The following is a 20,009-nucleotide window of genomic DNA, read 5'->3' as shown; positions in this document are numbered from 1 at the left end:
GCGCGGTGGGCGGCACCCGGGTGCTGGCCGGGTACCCCATCTGGTGGTGAGTGGCCTCGCGCTGGGTCTTGGGTGCGGGTTTTGGGTGGCGGGGGAAGAGGTTCGTCTTTGTCCCCTTTCCTGGAGTTGAATGGTTGAGTGTGTAGACATGCATAGACCTGCAAACTAGCGCCTCGAGGCGGATTGTCATGAAGGATGTATACGCACAGAGTTCACAGGAGTTATTTTTGAAGGGCTCTCCCAGTTTGGGTGTTTTTTTATTTACGGCTGGTATTCATAGGCAGCAAAGGTGCCGCCCTGTTCAGCGCACACAAGGGCTTGCAGAGAAAGCAGCGGCAGAACAGACTCGGGGTTTATTTTGTGGCGCTATCTATCATTGCCGAAGTGAGTCGAAAGTGTAAAGTTTGTGAGTAGAAGCCCGCGAGGTAGCTTGTGCCTGTGTCTGTCAGCCCTAGAGTGTGAGTGTACGATCATGTCCGCATTTGAGTGAGTGCCCTGCTGTGAACGAGTGAGTGTCTGGATGCATGAGTGAGTGCGAGTGCGTGACTGTGGATGTGAGTGAGAGCGCATGAGTGCACGAGTGTTTACATCAATGAAAGTATGTTGGCGTGCTTGGGTGGGTAAGTGGAAGAGTGCGTGCGCGTGAGAATGCGTAGATGATGAACACGAGTGTGTGTAAGGCAGAGATTGCCTGGGTTCGTGATCACTCTGTTGTGACAGGCAGCTCTCTTCCAAGCGCTTCGATAGATGTATGGAGCGGTAATGCCCCATGGCCTAATCTTGGTTTGTGACTGGATGCAGAAACAAACCGCAATAAACTGTCTAGATAACGAGGTCTGCAGTGAAAGGGCTGTTAATCAATATGTTATGTTATGTTATGTTAATTTCGATTTATATAGCGCCAAATCACCGACGGGTCTCTTAGCGCTTGCTTTGGGAACCCGTCCTGGCTTTCCCTGCGAGATTACCCCTACTGGGCATCCCCAAGGTGAAGACCAGGCATCCCGCCGCGGGGGGGGCGTAGTGGAGATTAAGCAAGCTATTGCCCAGAGCTGCAGAGTGTGAACCCATGATTCGAGTAGGCACCGAGGCGAGAATTATCGAGTCCGTGGACATTTGGGCTCAAGACCCTGCCGCGTCGGGAATTGAACCCTGGTCCAGGGTCTGACCTCTGCATCAGGGTCTGCCTCCTCTAACCAGTGAGCCACACTTCTCCACTATCCTATATCCTATGATGCTGCAGCTATTTTATTTAAAAAAAAAAAGTCAGTTCCCGTAACTCGAAAGCACACTGCCAGGAGCTACAACACTAAGGAAAATCCGCTCGATGTCAATAATAAATCCTGTTTGCATAGCAGACAGATAACAAGCATTCTAGAAGCCTCCACTTATTAAAACAACAGAAGGACACAATCCAAACAAATATTAAAGGATGATCATGTTTACCCATTTAATATTCACGCAGATTAGTGGCGTTCGAAAGCTGTGCCAACCTGACAGGCAGGAAAAGCATCAGAGAGAGCTTCCACGCACAGACCAACAATTTGCGATCTCGTTATACTGCAAGCCACAATCTATTCACACATCTTTGATAGTCTTGGGCATATCCATTTCTTTAATAACTCCAAGCCCTCCCTTTTCAGTAGTACAATGTCTTTGCGTCACTCTGTGTACTGGCGCTGAGGGGTGAGAGGGGGCGGCTCCCAGGCTAAAGCTGCCGGACACCCTGCTGCTCTAAGCGCAATGCGATTTCAACTTTCACTTTTAGAAATCTAACCTCTCAACTCTCAACACAGGTTGGTAAATGGCAGTACAGAACTCTAGATTCATGGCAGCCTCGGTACTTCTGCCATTGGACGGGTGTGCCTGCACCTGTAGTGTCAGCCGTTGGCAATGTAAATAACAATGCCATTTATTTGTAAGTAAAAAAAAAAAGTCATGAGCAATGCCAATAGCTCGAACTTTTCCAAAGGCGAAACCATTGCATTGTAAATGCTTGTTTACTTTACTTATCTTGCTTGACCAAGAGATACCTAGATTCTCCATTTTCCTCAGACTCCACTTTACACCCTTAAAATATACCAGGTTGCTTCAAGTCTTCTTGCCTTATCCTTCGACCTCCAACCTAACAGTCCAATAACGACCTTGATTCTGAAAGAACATTGGGGTATCATCTAGGTAGATAGCTCAGTTTATTTAAGGTCTTCCTGCCAAAATGTGTGTGATCTACATGTCGGAAGCCCAGCCTTTCATCCTTTCATAGTCTATAAAATTAGTACCAGTTTTAAATGCATAACAATAATTGATTATAGAGGATTTCAAATACTCACTTTGTGTTAATGTTATTATTTTCACGACAGGCAAATGATAAAGTACCCTTCTTTTTCGAGGCTGGTGGTCTTGCGGATAGAAGAACGTTTTTTTTCTAAGCACTTGATAGCCACATATACGGTCTGTATTAATGACATTACCAGGAGGTCTACTGTGCACGTACAGGTCATTAAACTGTATTTTTATTTGGGGGCAGCTGCAGCACTAGCACTCTTGGGCAATATTCCACAGGCGCAAATGTATTCAAGACCAATAATCATTTTGTGTGAGCAGTGTTTACTTGTTATTGGGTTTGGAGCTGGTTAGCAATTAGGCAAAGGAGATCTTGGAAACCTCTTTAAATACGCGCTCAGTCCGCACTATCCTCCCTCTTCTGGATTAGCACTACAGGGTGTTCTATTCAACCATGGATCTATGTAACATCAACTGCTGCAGAAGGAACACGTTATTGCCTAGCAACAATGAGCTCCTGCTGGCGCATAGTCTATTTGTTGACTCGTGATTGATTAGTGATCCCTGCCATGAAGCCTAGTATGATTTTCCTAGCTTTTTTCAATGCCCAAAAATATATTGAAGTTACTGGGGGCATGTCTTTATTTCGTTTATGGTTTGATGAGTAACATCTGGAAGCATGGTTACTTTAATTGCGAAAAGATTGCTTAGAGTATTTAACGGGGAATAAAAGGCAGTGGGATCCCCATCTGAAGGCATAGAATTATAAATAAACAATAGCAATGCAACACCCCACATCCCCCAGGTAGGAAGCCAGGTGAATAGGATGCGTAGCGATTTGTTGGTTAGAAATTGTCCATTGGGAGCTGAAATATGTCAACCATTTCTGTAAATTCAGTATGCCATCATTAAACAGGTCTTCCAAATATTACATCGCTACCTCTTTCCAAGTGATATTTCCCTTTTGAATATTATTTAGGACACATCATGCATGTCTTTATTCTAATCGGTCATGCATATCTAGTTTTAACGTTCAACTTTTTGTTGCATCTATTCCAATAGTATCTGATAACATCTGCCAGAAAATGTACAGGCAGCAAATGGTTCACCACCACCATCCCATACAGGACATATGTTGCCTCAGCTCTAGGAGAGTCTTGCAGCCACCCCTTTGCCACATTATTGCAATTATGTAGCTAAATGGTAGTTCTCGAGGTCTTAGAGGACCAGATCTCCGTTTACCCAGCAGTAACTGGAGGGAGGCTAGCACAGTTCTGTCCCTACCACGTCCCCTGATCAATGTAGTGATATTCAATCCATTTTACAAAACCACTTTCTGTAGAGGTAAAGTGGTGAAGAAATATATGAATTAGGGCAAGATCACCATTTTTTCTGTTATTTAATCCATAACTGACAGTGGTAATTAAGCCTAGAATGACATTCATCCCCTTGTCATTGTGAGTGATTTTGCTCCCCTCTGGAATATCCTGGTCTGAGCAAACTTTTTTTTACTTCTAATCCCATCTCAGTATGTTACAAAAACTTGGGGAGCAAAATATCCGTATGACCTCCTTTTAAGGATTATACACATGGCTTTTTCCAATAAACTCTCAAACCAGTGTCTTTGGCGAATGTTCTACCAGCTTATGTAGAATTGAGATTCCACTATCAATATTATGTACATGCAGAAGGTAGTCCTGTTCATATAACTAAATCCTATGGTTTTGTCCCAAGAAAGTGATGCCAACATCCTAACCAATTAGTCACGCTAGGTTTGTCGCTGGTACCATTAATAGTGCAAATATTAGAGGAGATGTATAACATCCCTGGTGTGTACCTTCATCAACTGCATAACTCTCCAAAACCACTTTAGGTGTCAGCTCACAATACAATACCCTGAGCCATTTAGTCCTATTGCATCGCACTTGTATCCTTTGGAACACTTGCCTCATATAGCTTCAGCGCACAGTGTTTAAAGCATTTTTTAGGTCGATCAACATTATAGCTAGATTCCCTGTGATTGTTGTAGCTTGATCTAGAATATAAAACAGCGTCCTAATATTTGGGGAACTGTTACGACCCACTACAAAGCTAGTCTGATCTGTGTTAGTGATATCTGGCAGAATTGGTATCAATCTATTTGTGAGAGTCTTGCTAAGACTCTTGTAATCTACATTCAATACAAATAGTGGTCTGTGTGATCCTGTCTCTCCTTCTCTCTCCTTTTTTTGAGAAATGATGTTCAGGCCTCCTTAGTGGGGGCAGGTAAGTGACCCTTTTGAGTTGTAACCATATTCAGTTCGGGCAATTTGGGTGCCCATATATTTATTTATATATGTTGGATAAAATTAGATGAGGAACCCATCTGTTCTGAGTGTTTTCCTTCTGGCTTGTTCCTTAATGGGTTTCCTTCTCTATTATATTGTTAATGGGCCTACCAGCATCTCCGTCTTCTTTGTTTAGGAACCAAATGTTTGCAGAATTGTTCTTCTTCGCTCATTCCTGTATAGCTGCACATGATACACATGAAAGGCTTGATTGATATTTTGTTGCATGTGCCTTTCTCGTCTCGTACCATCTCAAAGTTTAGTGATAGGTGCATGTCGAGTCTCGAAATTCAACAGGCGTGCCAACAGCCTTCTATCTTTACCCTCATTATTTTGTTTAGTCATGCATATTTTGTAATGCAGCATACAACGCACCCTATGTTTTGTAAAGCGTTTGATAGTATTCGTTTGATAGTATTGTTTTTTAGTGGGCCTTAATTTATCAAGATCACTCACTACCTGTGCTAGTTGTACTTCCAGTGCTCTCATATCATTTTCATGTCGCATTAGTTATCTATCGAATACTTTTCTAGTCCTGTATGTATTGGGAATGCATATACCTATACCTCTAAGGACTAATTTGAAGGCAACCCATTCTATCAATAGCCAATCAATAAAAATACTCTTCATTTCAGTTTTTATAATGCAATAAAAGAGACACAATGACTTAAAAGAAAAAAAAATTGAAAATTACAATTTATCGAACATTAAAACCAATCATCGAAACTGTCAGGTTAAAACCATCTCATATAAATGAATTTATAAAATTAGATAATTTATAAAATAATAACGTAATACTATAGTGGCCCTAAATAGTTAGTACTATATGGTGGCCATGTTATAATCTGTGTAGTACGTTGTCTAATAGATTAATCATTCACTTACTCTAGGTAGTTCTTTTTGCATCTTCTTAAAAACCATAAAATCATTTGAAATCTTGATACCGTGAAGACGAAAGGAGGCGCAGGGTTAGTTTGAAGGATCCTAAAAGCCTACTCATGATTTCTGGTACCCAAACTCCTGCAAATGAGAACCAGCCATTTCGACCTAGTCCTATTATAAACTGGGCAAGAAAAAAAATGTGTGGCACTGTTTCTTTTGCATGTGCACAAATAGGACAGCTCTGATCATTGGGATCAGCATCTCCTGCCCAGCCAAATGTGAATTCACGAAGAGTAGTTTCAGTTCACTTGTTCCTCGTGGATAGGGGTGTGGAGCAATGCATGAGTACATGATTGTGCGCATCTCTGTAGGACAGCGTGTATTGGCAGCGGAGACGTGGTGCATTTGTGGGTGGATGTGGATTTGAAGTGAATTGTACACACATTTGATTATGCAACATATATTTTAGCCTTCCACATGCCGTGGGTTTAAACACCATTTTAAGATGGCGGGTGAAACTACATTTGTCAGCTAACGCACTAGCACGCAGCGTCGTCCTTATTTTCATTTATGGTTCGCACATCGGGTGATTTTTTCACATTCGAAAGTACTCAAGACAAATAACTTGAACCAGTGTTCATGACCTCAACTGGTGTTCCCACCATATCCACTTTGATCACATAGCGGACCACATGTCCCATACATGGTTTTCACAATAGCGGACTTGCATGCATCATCGCTTTATTCCTTTCAGGTTTGTGAATGCAAAATACGAGTGTTCAGTCAGGGCAGAACGCACAGCCGGCCAGTTGTTCCTTTTGCTTTATCTTTTGCATACTCACAGCGGGTGATTCTTTATCACTTTTGGAATATACATAGCACCACAGAATCTCTTTATCTAGTGTTCACATTATATTTATATTGCAGACATTGCAGCTGACATTCCTCATACACCAGATTCGACCATCAGCGAGCTTCCTTTTAAATTCATTATAAAACATACAATTGCTGTCACATACATCCACTCCACTCCACAACACATAAGTAAAACAACAGTGGCGTAGCAAGGGTAGGGGGGGTTTGGGGGGGCATTCCCCACCCGCTCTTCTTACCTGCGGCTGTCACGGGCCTGCAAATGCAGGAATCATCAGCATTCCCCCTCCCCCACCGTCTTACCTTCAGCCGTCATGGGGCGGCAAACACAGGGACCACCACGGGTACCCAAAGTTCTAGCTACGCCACTGTAAAAAACAGTTCCATAACAATGCCAACAGCCCTAAAAAAAAAAAATGCGAGACCTATTGCGTTGCAAATTCTTGTTATGCTTAGAAAGTGCTCTTAGGACTGACACTGTCAGTTGCTAATGTACTACTAGGTTCCCTCCCTCCTTATGACCACTTACTGGGAAGCATGGCATCTGGCTGTCCCAGGATGCACCATTTTGCCCACTCCCAACAAGGCCGAACCCCTCTCTTGGCCTCCACAGTACCCTAGCGCAACCAAGAGGTGTGGCTACCAAGGGGGCTACATGTCTCTGCATAGCTGGTTTGACAACTGGTTTACCTGTCCCCTAGTGCCAGCCTGTCTACCTGAACATTGGAGCCGCCCCTCTCCCAATTGTTACCCATTTGCCCTTCAAAGGCGGCTTGTCCTGTGAAGCTCGCCTTTTGAGCTAACACCTGTGTGACTTCCTGCAGGAGGGAGGTAACACCTTTCTCCAGCGCAGACTTCTAATGGCTCCTCTCTGAGAGTCATTAGCATGTCTCCCCAGAAGGGCAGTAAGCTGTCTCGGGGACAGGCTCCTTGTGCAGCCGTTAAGGGCACCTGAGACTAAAGGCAGCAAAGTGGCAAGTATGTAAATGTTGCACACTGCAGCATGTTGCTTTATGCCCGGCTTGATGCTAAAGTCCAAATAATGTAACCAGTTGTTTGATACCTTGGAGTATTAACTTTTTTTGTGTGGTTTAGGATTTAGCATAGCTGAGGGGCCATCATGCAGCTCAGCACTCGCCAATGGGGTGACCAAGCTTTTCCACATTAAAAACAAGTTTTGAGTACTTTTTCTTTTTTTTTTTAGGTCTCGTCCTTTTCCATTGCGAAGCAATGGGAAATGGGGGAGAATTAAAGTGCTCCATCGGATAGTCAAACCACCGCTTTTTCCCGTGGCGTTTTCTTCGAGTGCACGTACAGGCACGCGCATTTGGCCCATACACTTTCATGGCCATCTGTTCCTGTTCCTAATGGCCCTCCCCCCTCCCCCAGCACAGAGCGCGCATCGCGGCCGCACAGCACATCAAAGGGCTTCTCCCAGCGTGTGCTGTGCGGCTTCTCCTCCCCTAATTATGTGGCCGGCCGTACTTGTGTTTCCTGGCCGCTTCCCGGCCGATCAACTTGTATCAGTTTGATTACATTACCATGGTTTAAGGCACACATAATTTCCTGTATCATGCCTTGCACTCCCTACCTTCTCGGGACATTCTTTGCACTTGTAATCATAGCAAACAAGGCAACTTTCGGATCAGCTACGGTCAGACAGCTATCTTGTTCGCTGTCCTTGTTTTCGACGTTTTATGTTCTCTTCCTAAGCCTTACATCAGTGACGGCCCTTCGCTAGCCTTGCACACCAAAGCCTGTGATGTCACTTATATCACAGTTGCTTGAACTAGATTACCTACCCATGCCACCTGAATTTCGCACACATTTTATATTCTCTTGCTGGACATCTCATGCCGTATCGTTATTTTTACTCCTCAATTTCCACACCTGGCATTAGTTTCTTTTCATGCCTTGCACCATTTTGTCATGCTTTACTCTACTCATGCCTTGCAAGCCCTGAACCTATTATCTTCCCTACCCAATCTTTCCACCTGATATCTTCACATGCCATATACCTGTATTCTCCTCCTATGCATATGCACCCGTTATCGTCTCTCACATCAGGAAGGTTTTGTTTCCCATGCCTGCTCCTTGCATCAATCTCATGCTCTGCACCTGAAATGTCACATCAAAGGCTCTGTGCCACTTTCACCCACACAGCAACACTTAGACACACAACGCCACTCACACCCACGCAAGCCCACTATCATCCACGCGACACCACACTCACCCACGCAACGCCACTCACCCAATCAACGCCACTCACACACGCAACGCCACTCATCCACGCAACGCCACTCATCCACGCAACCCCACTCATCCACGCAACCCCACTCATACTCATCCACGCAACCCCACTCACCCACGCAACGCCACTCACCCACGCAACGCCACTCACCCACGCAACGCCACTCACCCACGCAACGCCACTCACCCACGCAACGCCACTCACCCACGCAACGCCACTCACCCACGCAACGCCACTCACCCACGCAACGCCACTCACCCACGCGCAACGCCACTCAGCCACGCGCAACGCCACTCAGCCACGCGCAACGCCACTCAGCCACGCGCAACGCCACTCAGCCACGCGCAACGCCACTCAGCCACGCGCAACGCCACTCAGCCACGCGCAACGCCACTCAGCCACGCGCAACGCCACTCAGCCACGCGCAACGCCACTCAGCCACGCGCAACGCCACTCAGCCACGCGCAACGCCACTCAGCCACGCGCAACGCCACTCAGCCACGCGCAACGCCACTCAGCCACGCGCAACGCCACTCAGCCACGCGCAACGCCACTCAGCCACGCGCAACGCCACTCAGCCACGCGCAACGCCACTCAGCCACGCGCAACGCCACTGACACGCGCAACGCCACTGACACGCGCAACGCCACTGACACGCGCAACGCCACTGACACGCGCAACGCCACTGACACGCGCAACGCCACTGACACGCGCAACGCCACTGACACGCGCAACGCCACTGACACGCGCAACGCCACTGACACGCGCAACGCCACTGACACGCGCAACGCCACTGACACGCGCAACGCCACTGACACGCGCAACGCCACTCACACACGGGTGCAGATTGTGGGTGCAGATTCAGAGAAAACTCAGCAGCACCACCACCATTGCAATGCAATAGGTCTCGTTTTAACGCAAATTTAAGCTATAGGCCTTGTAAATGGCAAAGCCTTTTATTTATGTTCCAAAAACCAGAACGCAAAAATAAAGGGCATAATCATTTACAAAGCTAATAGTTCAGACTCGTGTTATTGCGAGACCTATTGCATTTTCAATGCTTGTTTTTTTTTTACTGCCAGAACATGTAAAATACATGTACGTCCCGTAAAATAAGTTGTACCTTGTTTTAGGGCTTGGTATGCCTGCCGTTTGGGTGACCTGGACATATTGCAGAGGGAGGTTTGGCTTTGCCATTGCTTTAAATGCCAAAGTCAGGCTAGCAGTTTAAAACTGCTCTTCCAGTCTGCAGTATCGGATTGATAGAATTGTTTTACTTGTGTCCCACACAGTGTGATGCAACCAGTCCTACAATTCCTGGGGTGCATTTCTAATTTACATGCCCTGGGTACCCTATACTAGGGACTTACAGGTAAGCCAGCTTTTGCCAGTTGGGTATAACCAATGCAACATACTCGTTTTGGAGTCACAGCACTAGCACGGACGTCTGTTCAGTAGGATTCATTGCACTCTTGAGTTTAAAAACCAGCTGCAGCCGTCCAAAATCTTGGGGAGACCATACAGAATGAGGCATTTTCTTACACACATATACTCTTGGGGAATAGTAGATTGTGCAGGCTAATCTTGCAGGCCCTATGAAGGTAATTTAGGTGTATTCCTTGGTGTAGTTTTCCCCTGATATATGGTACATGCAGTGTTAATGGCTGGACCAGTGTTAATGGCTGAACCCTGGCTCATTGACATGATGAAGGTATGTACAGTCATTTTGAGTTTAACAACTGGCTAGCCAGTATTGAAGAGGACTCCGTTGCTTATCGTGTGCTGTCGTCTGCAATGTTTTTTTTAATGACAAGTGGACTGTTATACTGGTGGACACTGACTGTGGTTTACCAGATGCAGACTTTATTTCAGTCAACAAACTTGTTGATGCGGATACTCTCGGTTGCAAACTAGCTCTGTGGCTTAGAGGGTATCAAGAATTTCTAATCTGGGTTAGCCAGGGCATTCAAAGTGAAGGTCTTCGCCCTTTCTTCTTAAGTAAAATCTAGTTCTAACTGTTTCCTCTGTTGGGTGCTTTTTGAGGAAGGGAGTGCAGTGAAGTGCACTTCTTCCGGCTCAATAGAGCCTCTCTCCATGCCCCTCAATCCTTTGATTTACTAAGTCTGGCAGGTTTCACAATCCTGATGACTGTGATTAGGTTGCAGCAGGAAATACACTACCTCATCTGCAGAGAACATTTTAGCTTGGCAAGACTGCCAAAGGATAAATCAAGACTATCTCTTTACATGGACAATAGACAAGAGAGCAAATAATCCCCTACCCCGAGTCCAAACTGCTCATTCCTGAGTCGAGGACCAAGAAGCTTTGAGTCCTGTAACTGGCAGCGGACTATGAGGGAAAACGGCTCCATTGCTGAGCATAAGGTTGCACAAGGTATCCTATGTTTGCCTTAGTCCCCTGAAAGTTTTATTTTTTCATGTTTCAGTTTTGTTTGAAAAAATAATTATCTGAGCTCTGGAGGATTCCATTTCTCTCATCATGTGGTGTAGAATCTGAGATCTGGAAACCTACTAAGCAAATAGAGCTAAGAGCCTCTCCACTTTATCGACTATGTCTGGCCATATAATGAGGTTTATGGACTGCAGTGCGTTCAGTTTTAAATTAGCAATGTCGATCAGTGCTGTTTTAGTATTTCCTATTGTGAATTTCCAGCTTGATGGATGATTAGTATTTCAAGCCTATGAATTTGTGCCATTGGAGAAGTCTAGTTATAGCTTTTCTAAAGATTTGTTAAATATATGCAAGTGTGAACATTCTAATATCTTGCACTTGGTCATTCTTTCTTTTCAAAAGAAACTGGCAGTAAAGAAGACCCAGTGGCTGCCGAGGTGATCAACCCCATCGCTCTAAGACAGCGAGAGGAGCTACGTGAAAAATTGGCTGCAGCGAAGGAGAAGCGTCTTTTGAACCAAAAACTTGGGTATGTGATGATCATTGAACGTTTTTTTAATGTGAAAAGGAATTAGCATTAATACATTCTTTTCTTGTATTTTCTTTCTTTCTTGACATTCATCCTATTCTTATTTTGTTTTCCCCCTCTTCCCCTATTCTGTACTTTTGCTGCTTCCTAAGAAGGCAGGAATAGTCCACAGTATCATGTGAGGCCTGTATAATAGTTTTTACAAAGAGAAAGCTGTCTGTGTGAACGTCTAAATGGAACTCCTGTACACATGCCCACCATGCACTGCTTTTTAGGTCTCGTCCTATTAATCGTGCAAGCGATAATAGGACGAGAGTATAGAGGCTCATCCAAGCTCTGAAACCATCGCGGATTACATCGAGTGCATGTGCACATGCACACGCTTTTTACCATTTGCTCCCCGAGCCGCCTGCCTCAGAGAGCTTCACTTCAAAGGGATCCGCTCCCCCGCCCACTGCTTCACATTTTTCACGGCCGCCAGGTCGTGTCCCGCATTTCTCCTCCCCCCCCCCCCTTAATTATTCACCCCTGCTGTTGCTGCCCACGGCCTCCCCACAGCAATGCCAATAGCTTTTTTTTTTTCTTCTAAATTCCTACACTATCTTAATAGACGTGATGGCGTAGCCGCTCTTCTACTTTTTTTAATTCCTACACTATCTTAATAGACGTGATAGCGTAGCCGCTCCTCTACTTTTCTACTGCTGGTCTATCCATGCTTTTCGGCATCTTTACTCATCTTTTCCTATTGTTTTGTCAGTTACACTGGCTTTTTAATTTTCGTATTCAGGCACCGGATGATTTGTTCACAGATTGAAAACTTTATTGTACCATGTTGGGTATTCTCGCTCATTTTGGATTGACTCACTGGAACTTCTTTCTCTCAGTCGGTTTATAGTGTCTATTGCACTCGGTAGTCTACTTCCGGTTTTAATCACTATTTACTTCCAGGGTAGTATTTTTTCTATCTTTTCACACCGCGAACACTGAGCACGCTCAATTCTGAGTTTTTCACAGGTACGGTTTCACTCTCATTACTGCATGGAACCGTGGTCACTTCAGAACGCTGCACGTGTGCGCGTTTGTTTTACGTGGGCTTTCTATTGTTTTTTTAATCACCATTGAACTCGTGCACTAGTTCGTCTAAATCCTGTTTGTTGATTTGATCACAGGCACAAATTTAAACTTTCACCGCATGGAACTGCGGTCACTTTGGTAGGATGCACGTCTGCGCGCCAGTTTTACTTGTTCAATGATCACCGAACACGTGAATCATTTAGTTCTTTGGTTTTATATTTGTTCATTTTTTAACGTGTCTACAGCATCGCTTAATTATTCGGCACTGCTGGTTAAAACACCCAACGAGCAACTTTCAGTTGCTCCAAGCATGTTTAAACCATACTGCACATTTATATTCTTTTTGACGTTATTTACTCTTTTTATTTTTGAGCACTGAGCACACCACTTTCATTTCGTTCGTTTTTTTTTAGTGCCTTTCTGCCCCGTGTTAGACTCGTTTTTTATGCCTTTCTGCCCTCTGCATCACCACATCATCACTCAGCGCGACCCCAGCATCACTCAGCACCACCACATTATCACTCAGCACCACCACATTATCACTCAGCACCACCACATTATCACTCAGCACCACCACATTATCACTCAGCACCACCACATTATCACTCAGCCCCAGCATCACCCAGCGCCACCCCAGCATCACCCAGCGCCACCCCAGCATCACCCAGCGCCACCCCAGCATCACCCAGTGCCACCCCAGCATCACCCAGCGCCACCCCAGCATCACCCAGCGCCACCCCAGCATCACTCAGCGCCACCCCAGCATCACTCAGCGCCACCCCAGCATCACTCAGCGCCACCCCAGCATCACTCAGCGCCACCCCAGCATCACTCAGCGCCACCCCAGCATCACTCAGCGCCACCCCAGCATCACTCAGCGCCACCCCAGCATCACTCAGCGCCACCCCAGCATCACTCAGCGCCACCCCAGCATCACTCAGCGCCACCCCAGCATCACTCAGCGCCACCCCAGCATCACTCAGCGCCACCCCAGCATCACTCAGCGCCACCCCAGCATCACTCAGCGCCACCCCAGCATCACTCAGCGCCACCCCAGCATCACTCAGCGCCACCCCAGCATCACTCAGCGCCACCCCAGCATCACTCAGCGCCACCCCAGCATCACTCAGCGCCACCCCAGCATCACTCAGCGCCACCCCAGCATCACTCAGCGCCACCCCAGCATCACTCAGCGCCACCCCAGCATCACTCAGCGCCACCCCAGCATCACTCAGCGCCACCCCAGCATCACTCAGCGCCACCCCAGCATCACTCAGCGCCACCCCAGCATCACTCAGCGCCACCCCAGCATCACTCAGCGCCACCCCAGCATCACTCAGCGCCACCCCAGCATCACTCAGCGCCACCCCAGCATCACTCAGCGCCACCCCAGCATCACTCAGCGCCACCCCAGCATCACTCAGCGCCACCCCAGCATCACTCAGCGCCACCCCAGCATCACTCAGCGCCACCCCAGCATCACTCAGCGCCACCCCAGCATCACTCAGCGCCACCCCAGCATCACTCAGCGCCACCCCAGCATCACTCGGCACCACCACAGCATCACTCGGCACCACCACATTATCACTCGGCGCCACCACATTATCACTCGGCGCCACCACATTATCACTCGGCGCCACCACATTATCACTCGGCACCACCACAGCACCACCACAGCATCACTCTGCACCACCACAGCATCACTCTGCACCACCACAGCATCACTCGGCACCACCACAGCATCACTCGGCACCACCACAGCACCACTCGGCACCACCACAGCACCACTCGGCACCACCACAGCACCACTCGGCAGCACCACTCAGCACCACCACGGCATCACTCAGCACCACCACAGCACCACCACAGCATCACCACAGCACCACCACAGCATCATTCAGCGCAACCCCAGGTTATAGGTGTCACGTTTGCGAAAGTTATAACTATTGGCATTGTAAATGACAAAGCTATTAATTTAGCTATTTTCAAATCCAACACATAAATAAAAGAATTGTCATTTACAAGACCAATGGCTCAAACTTTCCTAATGCGAGACCTATTGCATTGCAAATGCTTGTTTACTGTGCATTCCAATTCTCACCCACTTCTGGTTTCTACTATTTGGTATGGTGTAGATATTTTCTCCTTTGCTACTTGACTAGCCTTGAAGAAAAATGTTTGCTTCCGGGGAGCACAGCTCTTAAGTTCCTTTTATGTTTAATACGTTAATTTTTTTTTGTGTGGAGTTCTCCCGCCATGGTAAGAGGGAAAATTAGCTCTGCAACTATTGTTAAAATCATTCTGGATCCCGTAAGTGCCTATTTACCTTGCACTTAGGATGACACAGTTGTAAGACGTGAGCTCCTGTGGTACTTGATGACCTTCTCAAACATATGTTCTGAAATTACTGCTCAGGAGTACTGCTGCCTCCTTACCAGCCGAAACATGTTCAAAGCAAACTGAACTTTCAATGTCCAATATCCTGAGCAGATTCCTTGGCAAAATGCTATGAGTTGTCTCCATCCAGCTGTTTTTCGTACATAAAAGCAAGGTTAAAACATCTACAACTAATGCTACATAGAAATGGTTTGGTGTTGGAGCTAGCCCTACCTGCAAGGTCATGACCAAACCTTTTGCCTTAACCCCTCCAGTTTTGCTGAATTTGTTTTTGTTGGCTTTAGGACTCTATGCACATTACCACTGCTAACCATGCTAAAGTACTTGTGTTCACTCCTGTCAACATGATAAAAGTGGCCTACACCCAATTGGCATTTTTAGTTTACTGGTAAGTCCCTAGTTAAGTGGTATACCCTATACCCATGGCTGGTAAAATAAATGCTACCAATGACCACCCACTTGAGCAGCCCTCTAAAACATGTGCCAGGCCAGTTAATTTCTGTCTGTTTTTGCAGTTTTAAAACTGCAATTTCGACCTGGCAGAATAATCCTTTTGCCAGGCTAAACGTTCCTTTTTCATACATTTGTCACCCTTGAGGTAGGCCCTGAACAGCCCAGAGGGCAAGGTGCAGTGTACTTAAAAAGCTGAACATGTACTTGTATGTTCTTCGGGTCCTGGTAGTGAAAAACTATTAAATTACCAGTAGTAGTAAAGTTCTTTATTCAGTTAAAATAGATATACCCATAAAAGATGCATAAGCACAGGTTAACCTCAATACATTACGATAAAATCAAGAAAGGTACATGGAACAAATCATATTGCATATTCCATAGAACAATAAATGTTCTTCATGACATTGTCAGCCTGAAAAGACAAAAATATCCAGCATAGTCAAACATACCAAATGTTTATCTGGGGGGAAAAAGGGGCAGCGGACAAAGTACATACCCCAGGTGCAATAAGTAACATTATAGCCGAGAGAGTATGCAAGATATACTGGTTACAACAATAAATGAAAGACTACAAATAGCCAACCCAGGAAGAATAAAAAAAATTCAATTAGGGCCATGTCCCCGTAGTTTAATAATACTACTTAGAAAAAAGCCTTCTGTTCACACAAGTGTGGATCTCCCCCAGCATGAGGAGAAACCGCATTGCTGGCCTCACTTGCTCAAAGTTAACTTGTCTTAAAATAGGTGTTAGAAATGGGATCCCTGGCTGGCCAGGGCTTGCGCCAAAGTCAGTCAGAGACCACCACTTCCCCGTCAGGGCAAGGGAGTTGCACGCCAAGATAACCCCTGCTCACCCCCTTGGTAACATGACTCGAGCAGTAAGGCTAAACTCGGAGGCAATGTGAGTTAAGTGGTTGCGCACGCACCCCCAGCAACAACACCCAAGGCCCACCACAAAGGAAACTCCACACAAGGTTCTGTATAAAAATAGCCTTTGTATTACACCCAAACACATTAGATAAAAACACACACTTTACAATGTGCCAGAGGCATGGGCAGAATTTACAGGGGATATGTACAAGACAGGGCCACCTGGACCACTGTCAGGAATATGCACTTTCAGACTTAGTACTTGGTAGAATTAGCACTTGTAGGAATAATAATTAGCACATAGCACCTATAATAATAATCACTGTAGCACAAAATAGAACATAAAGCACACAACCAGTAACCACTGGTAACAGGTAAGTACCACCTACGCGACCCTAACCACCTTAGGAAAATGTCACGTAGGGAACCAGGACCTCATTAGCAACACCTGTACTAGGAGAAAACAACCACCTAAGTATCACCATACATGTAGGGGCATAAGCAAGAACACATTACACATGATGCTTCACAACATTCAGAGGTGTAGGGAAGGAAAACACATGATGCATAACCATACATTCAGCGGTGTAGGAAAAAGACAATTGGGCAGAAATCACATAAGTCACCACCTGTGACTGTACCCAGGCCAACTGGCCTTGTGGGGGCTAGGACGCCCTGTGTCCCAAAGTCAGGGGGGCCTAAACGTGGCAGCTGCCCACTAAGTGCTGGGCAGCTGTGTAGATAATGAGGGGGCAACTTCAGAGCCTCCCGGGCTCTGCCCAACTGATTGCCCCCTAGAGCCTCCGTGGCTCTGAAGAAACAAATATGCTCCCGTGTGAGGGGGGAGCGGCCCGCTGCCAACTGGGGCCGCTCGCGCCTCCTCTGTGCCTGGAATGCCCCCCTCGAGGGATTCGGGAGACAAAATGCGGCCCTAGAGCCCTCGTGGCTCTAAAACAAATCTGGCCCCGTCGTTGGAGTCCCCCTCCTGGGGACTTGAGGTCAAGAAGATGCCCAAGAGCCTCTCTGGGTTCACAAACAAAGTGATGCCCCCGGAGCCTCTCTTAGGCTCGAGAACAAGTGCGGCTGGGAGCCTCTCTGGGCTCTAAATAAAGAAACATGCGGCTTCTGGGAGTCCCTCCTGGACTCAAGAGAACAATGCCCCAGGTCGGAGCCTTCCAGGCTCGGAATACGCAAATAAGGCCCCAAAATCAGGAGGCGCCTCGTGGGCTTGAAGACCCAGATGCCGTCGTCTGCCCAAGTCTCCCCTCTGGGGACTCGCTAATGCTGGATGCTGCGGGGGAGGGGAGCGGCTCTGTCTGCTGGGGCCGCTCTACCCTGGACTCTGCGCGGCCCCCACCCTGGAGTCAACCTCACTCACCGGGACTTGGCGAGGGTGGCTCCTCTCCTTGCTGGACTGCTGCTCCAGGAGGCGGGGCTCTCCCTCCTTCCGAGGGGCCTCGCCGCTGCCCTCCTCCGGCCAGAGGGCGGGTTTCCCTCCGCTTCCGGGCTGTGGTGGGAGAGGGACGTCCGGCCCCCCTCTCTCTCTCTCTCTCTCTCGGCATAGGCTGACTCGGCAGCCAATAGCAGCGCGGCTTCCCTGACGAGCCTCCCTCCTCGGCTCTGGTCGCGCTGCTGAGACAAATCACGGGGAAAGATGCAGGGGGTGAGAACTGCCGGGTGGGCACCGGCCCAAGGTGAGAAAAGCGCTCCCAGGCGCTAGCAGGCCATAAAGCACCCCCTGCTCTAGGGTTCCAGCAAAGGCCCAAATGAAAATAAAGCGCTCCCAGCGCTAGGTAAAAATAAAGCGCTCCCAGCGCTAAAGGACATTAAAGCGCTCCCAGGCGCTTTAGGAGAGCATAAGTCCAGGAAAAAGGTCCTTCCTGGGAGGTAGCAAGATTAGGGGGGGCAAGGCTGGGCCCAAAGCCAGCTCACCGGGTCCTCCTAGGCAGGGAGGCAATCCCCAGTGGCGGTCCTTCTGGCTCCCAGCAGCAGCAGCAGGCCCCCCCTCGCTTGGATCAAGAAGAAGAACAACTTGTGTGGGGACACAGCCCCTTTTTAGGTCTCGCTGGCGTTGCAGCGCGAAGCGCTGCCGCCAACGAGACTTATAGCCGCCTTGCTAGGCCCAAGGGAGTCAGAGCTGTGCACGAGCCGCTACAGACCTGAGCACGAGCCGACTCAGGTCTGTGAACGCCAACGTGCACGCTCACGGCGTCACGCTCCCACCCTCCGGCGTCTCTTCCGAGGCTCGCTCCAGGCCGATGGGCTCCACTGCAGGCTCCAGAGCGACGTCAGGTAGGCTGTATTTTTTTGTTTTGTTGCTGGCTTGTTTTGGTTTTCTTGTTTAATCCATGCCCTGAGAGTTCCTTTCACGGACACGCCTTACCGCTTTCTCTGCTCCATCTCTAATCTACCTGACACCAGCCAGCTCTGGTGTGACTCGGGCCTAGGAGACAAGTCTACGTGCACTGAAACACTTTATTTTAAATCCACCGGCGCTGGACCCCAACCATCCGCTTTACAACTTTGAACGTGTTAGTCTGTAATGCAACCGATTCTTGTATAAAGCGCTCGGATATCTTCGGGTTGAGTTCGTGGTGTTTTTTTTAAAAAAAATCAAAAAACTGAGTGAAACGTATCATCATCAGGGAATAACCTTCTCGTCTTCCTAGCGGCCCCTCTGCTCTCGCTATTGTGGCAGAGGCTGAGATAAGAGATTCAATGGCTGCCACAAAGTACCTGTTGAGGCCTTCACAACGGTCACTAAAAGCTCTTCTCTGGACACTCTCCTGCGCTGCGTATCGATGCAGGGCAGACCCGGAGCTGGTGGGCTTTCGAAAAACAGAAAAATATTCTGAGTTGGATGCCCGCGTTTTCACGAGTGTCTGTGGGTGCCCGTGGAAAGGTGCATTTTGTTTGGCATAGGAAGATTATGTGATTTGCCCAGAATCACAGGACGTTGCAGCGTTGCTGCCGAGATTCGTACTCGGCGTCCTAACTTCGAGGTCAACCGCCCTGGCCGCGGGCCATATCATCTCCCCTCACTTCTCCACGGCCTATTTGCTTGCTGTTGCCACTATTCCGTAAGTTACTGATTAATGCGCCCAGATAGCTTCTGGCTTGCTTGTTCTTCCGTTCTTTGCCTCCACGACCCTCATGATAGAGATATCACAAATTTACACCCATGACACATGTGCACACCATTTACCACGGCCCTGGCCCCGTCTGGGACGTTTCTATAAATAGGGCAGAAAGGGAGATTTAAAGCAAGAAGCCTGTGGGAAGAGGAGGAGTGACTAGGAACGATTTCTTGGGCCCACTGTCACATCTTCATACCTACCCTACACAGTATATCGTAAATTGTTTGTCTCAGCCCATTGGTTGGTCATGAGCCGTTTTTTGGTGAGTCTCAAAATCTATGCAATGAATGCCTTTAAATTCTGCATTTATCTTGACGCAAAAACGGAGGGCTAATGCCGGCTATGTTTTCAGACAAATTGCTGCTAATTTCTTTTTAACATGGGGATTTGGTGTTTACAAACTCTTCTCACTTTGCAGTCACAAAAAGAAAAGTAAAGTACATTTGGTAACAATATTTCTGGAGTACAAGGAGTGTGAAAGAAAAGGCCGTAGGATGTCTGTGTTTGTAACACACAACAAA

At 47.3% G+C, this 20,009-nt stretch overlaps 1 protein-coding gene across 1 annotated transcript in view; it reads left to right on the top strand.

The window, feature by feature from the left end:
• Window positions 1–20,009, top strand: part of SART1 (spliceosome associated factor 1, recruiter of U4/U6.U5 tri-snRNP) — a 414,579-nt gene that overhangs the window by 121,881 nt on the left and 272,689 nt on the right. The window contains exon 4 of the mRNA XM_078660694.1: window positions 11,431–11,557. Within this exon, the coding sequence (XP_078516820.1) occupies window positions 11,431–11,557 (127 nt within the window). The remainder of the gene's footprint in view (window positions 1–11,430; window positions 11,558–20,009) is intronic.

Source organism: Lissotriton helveticus, chromosome 9, assembly GCF_964261635.1.
Source record: "Lissotriton helveticus chromosome 9, aLisHel1.1, whole genome shotgun sequence".
Lineage (NCBI taxonomy): Eukaryota > Metazoa > Chordata > Amphibia > Caudata > Salamandridae > Lissotriton > Lissotriton helveticus.
Note: the sequence above shows the minus strand (reverse complement) of the source record. Positions and strands in the feature narration are given on the sequence as shown.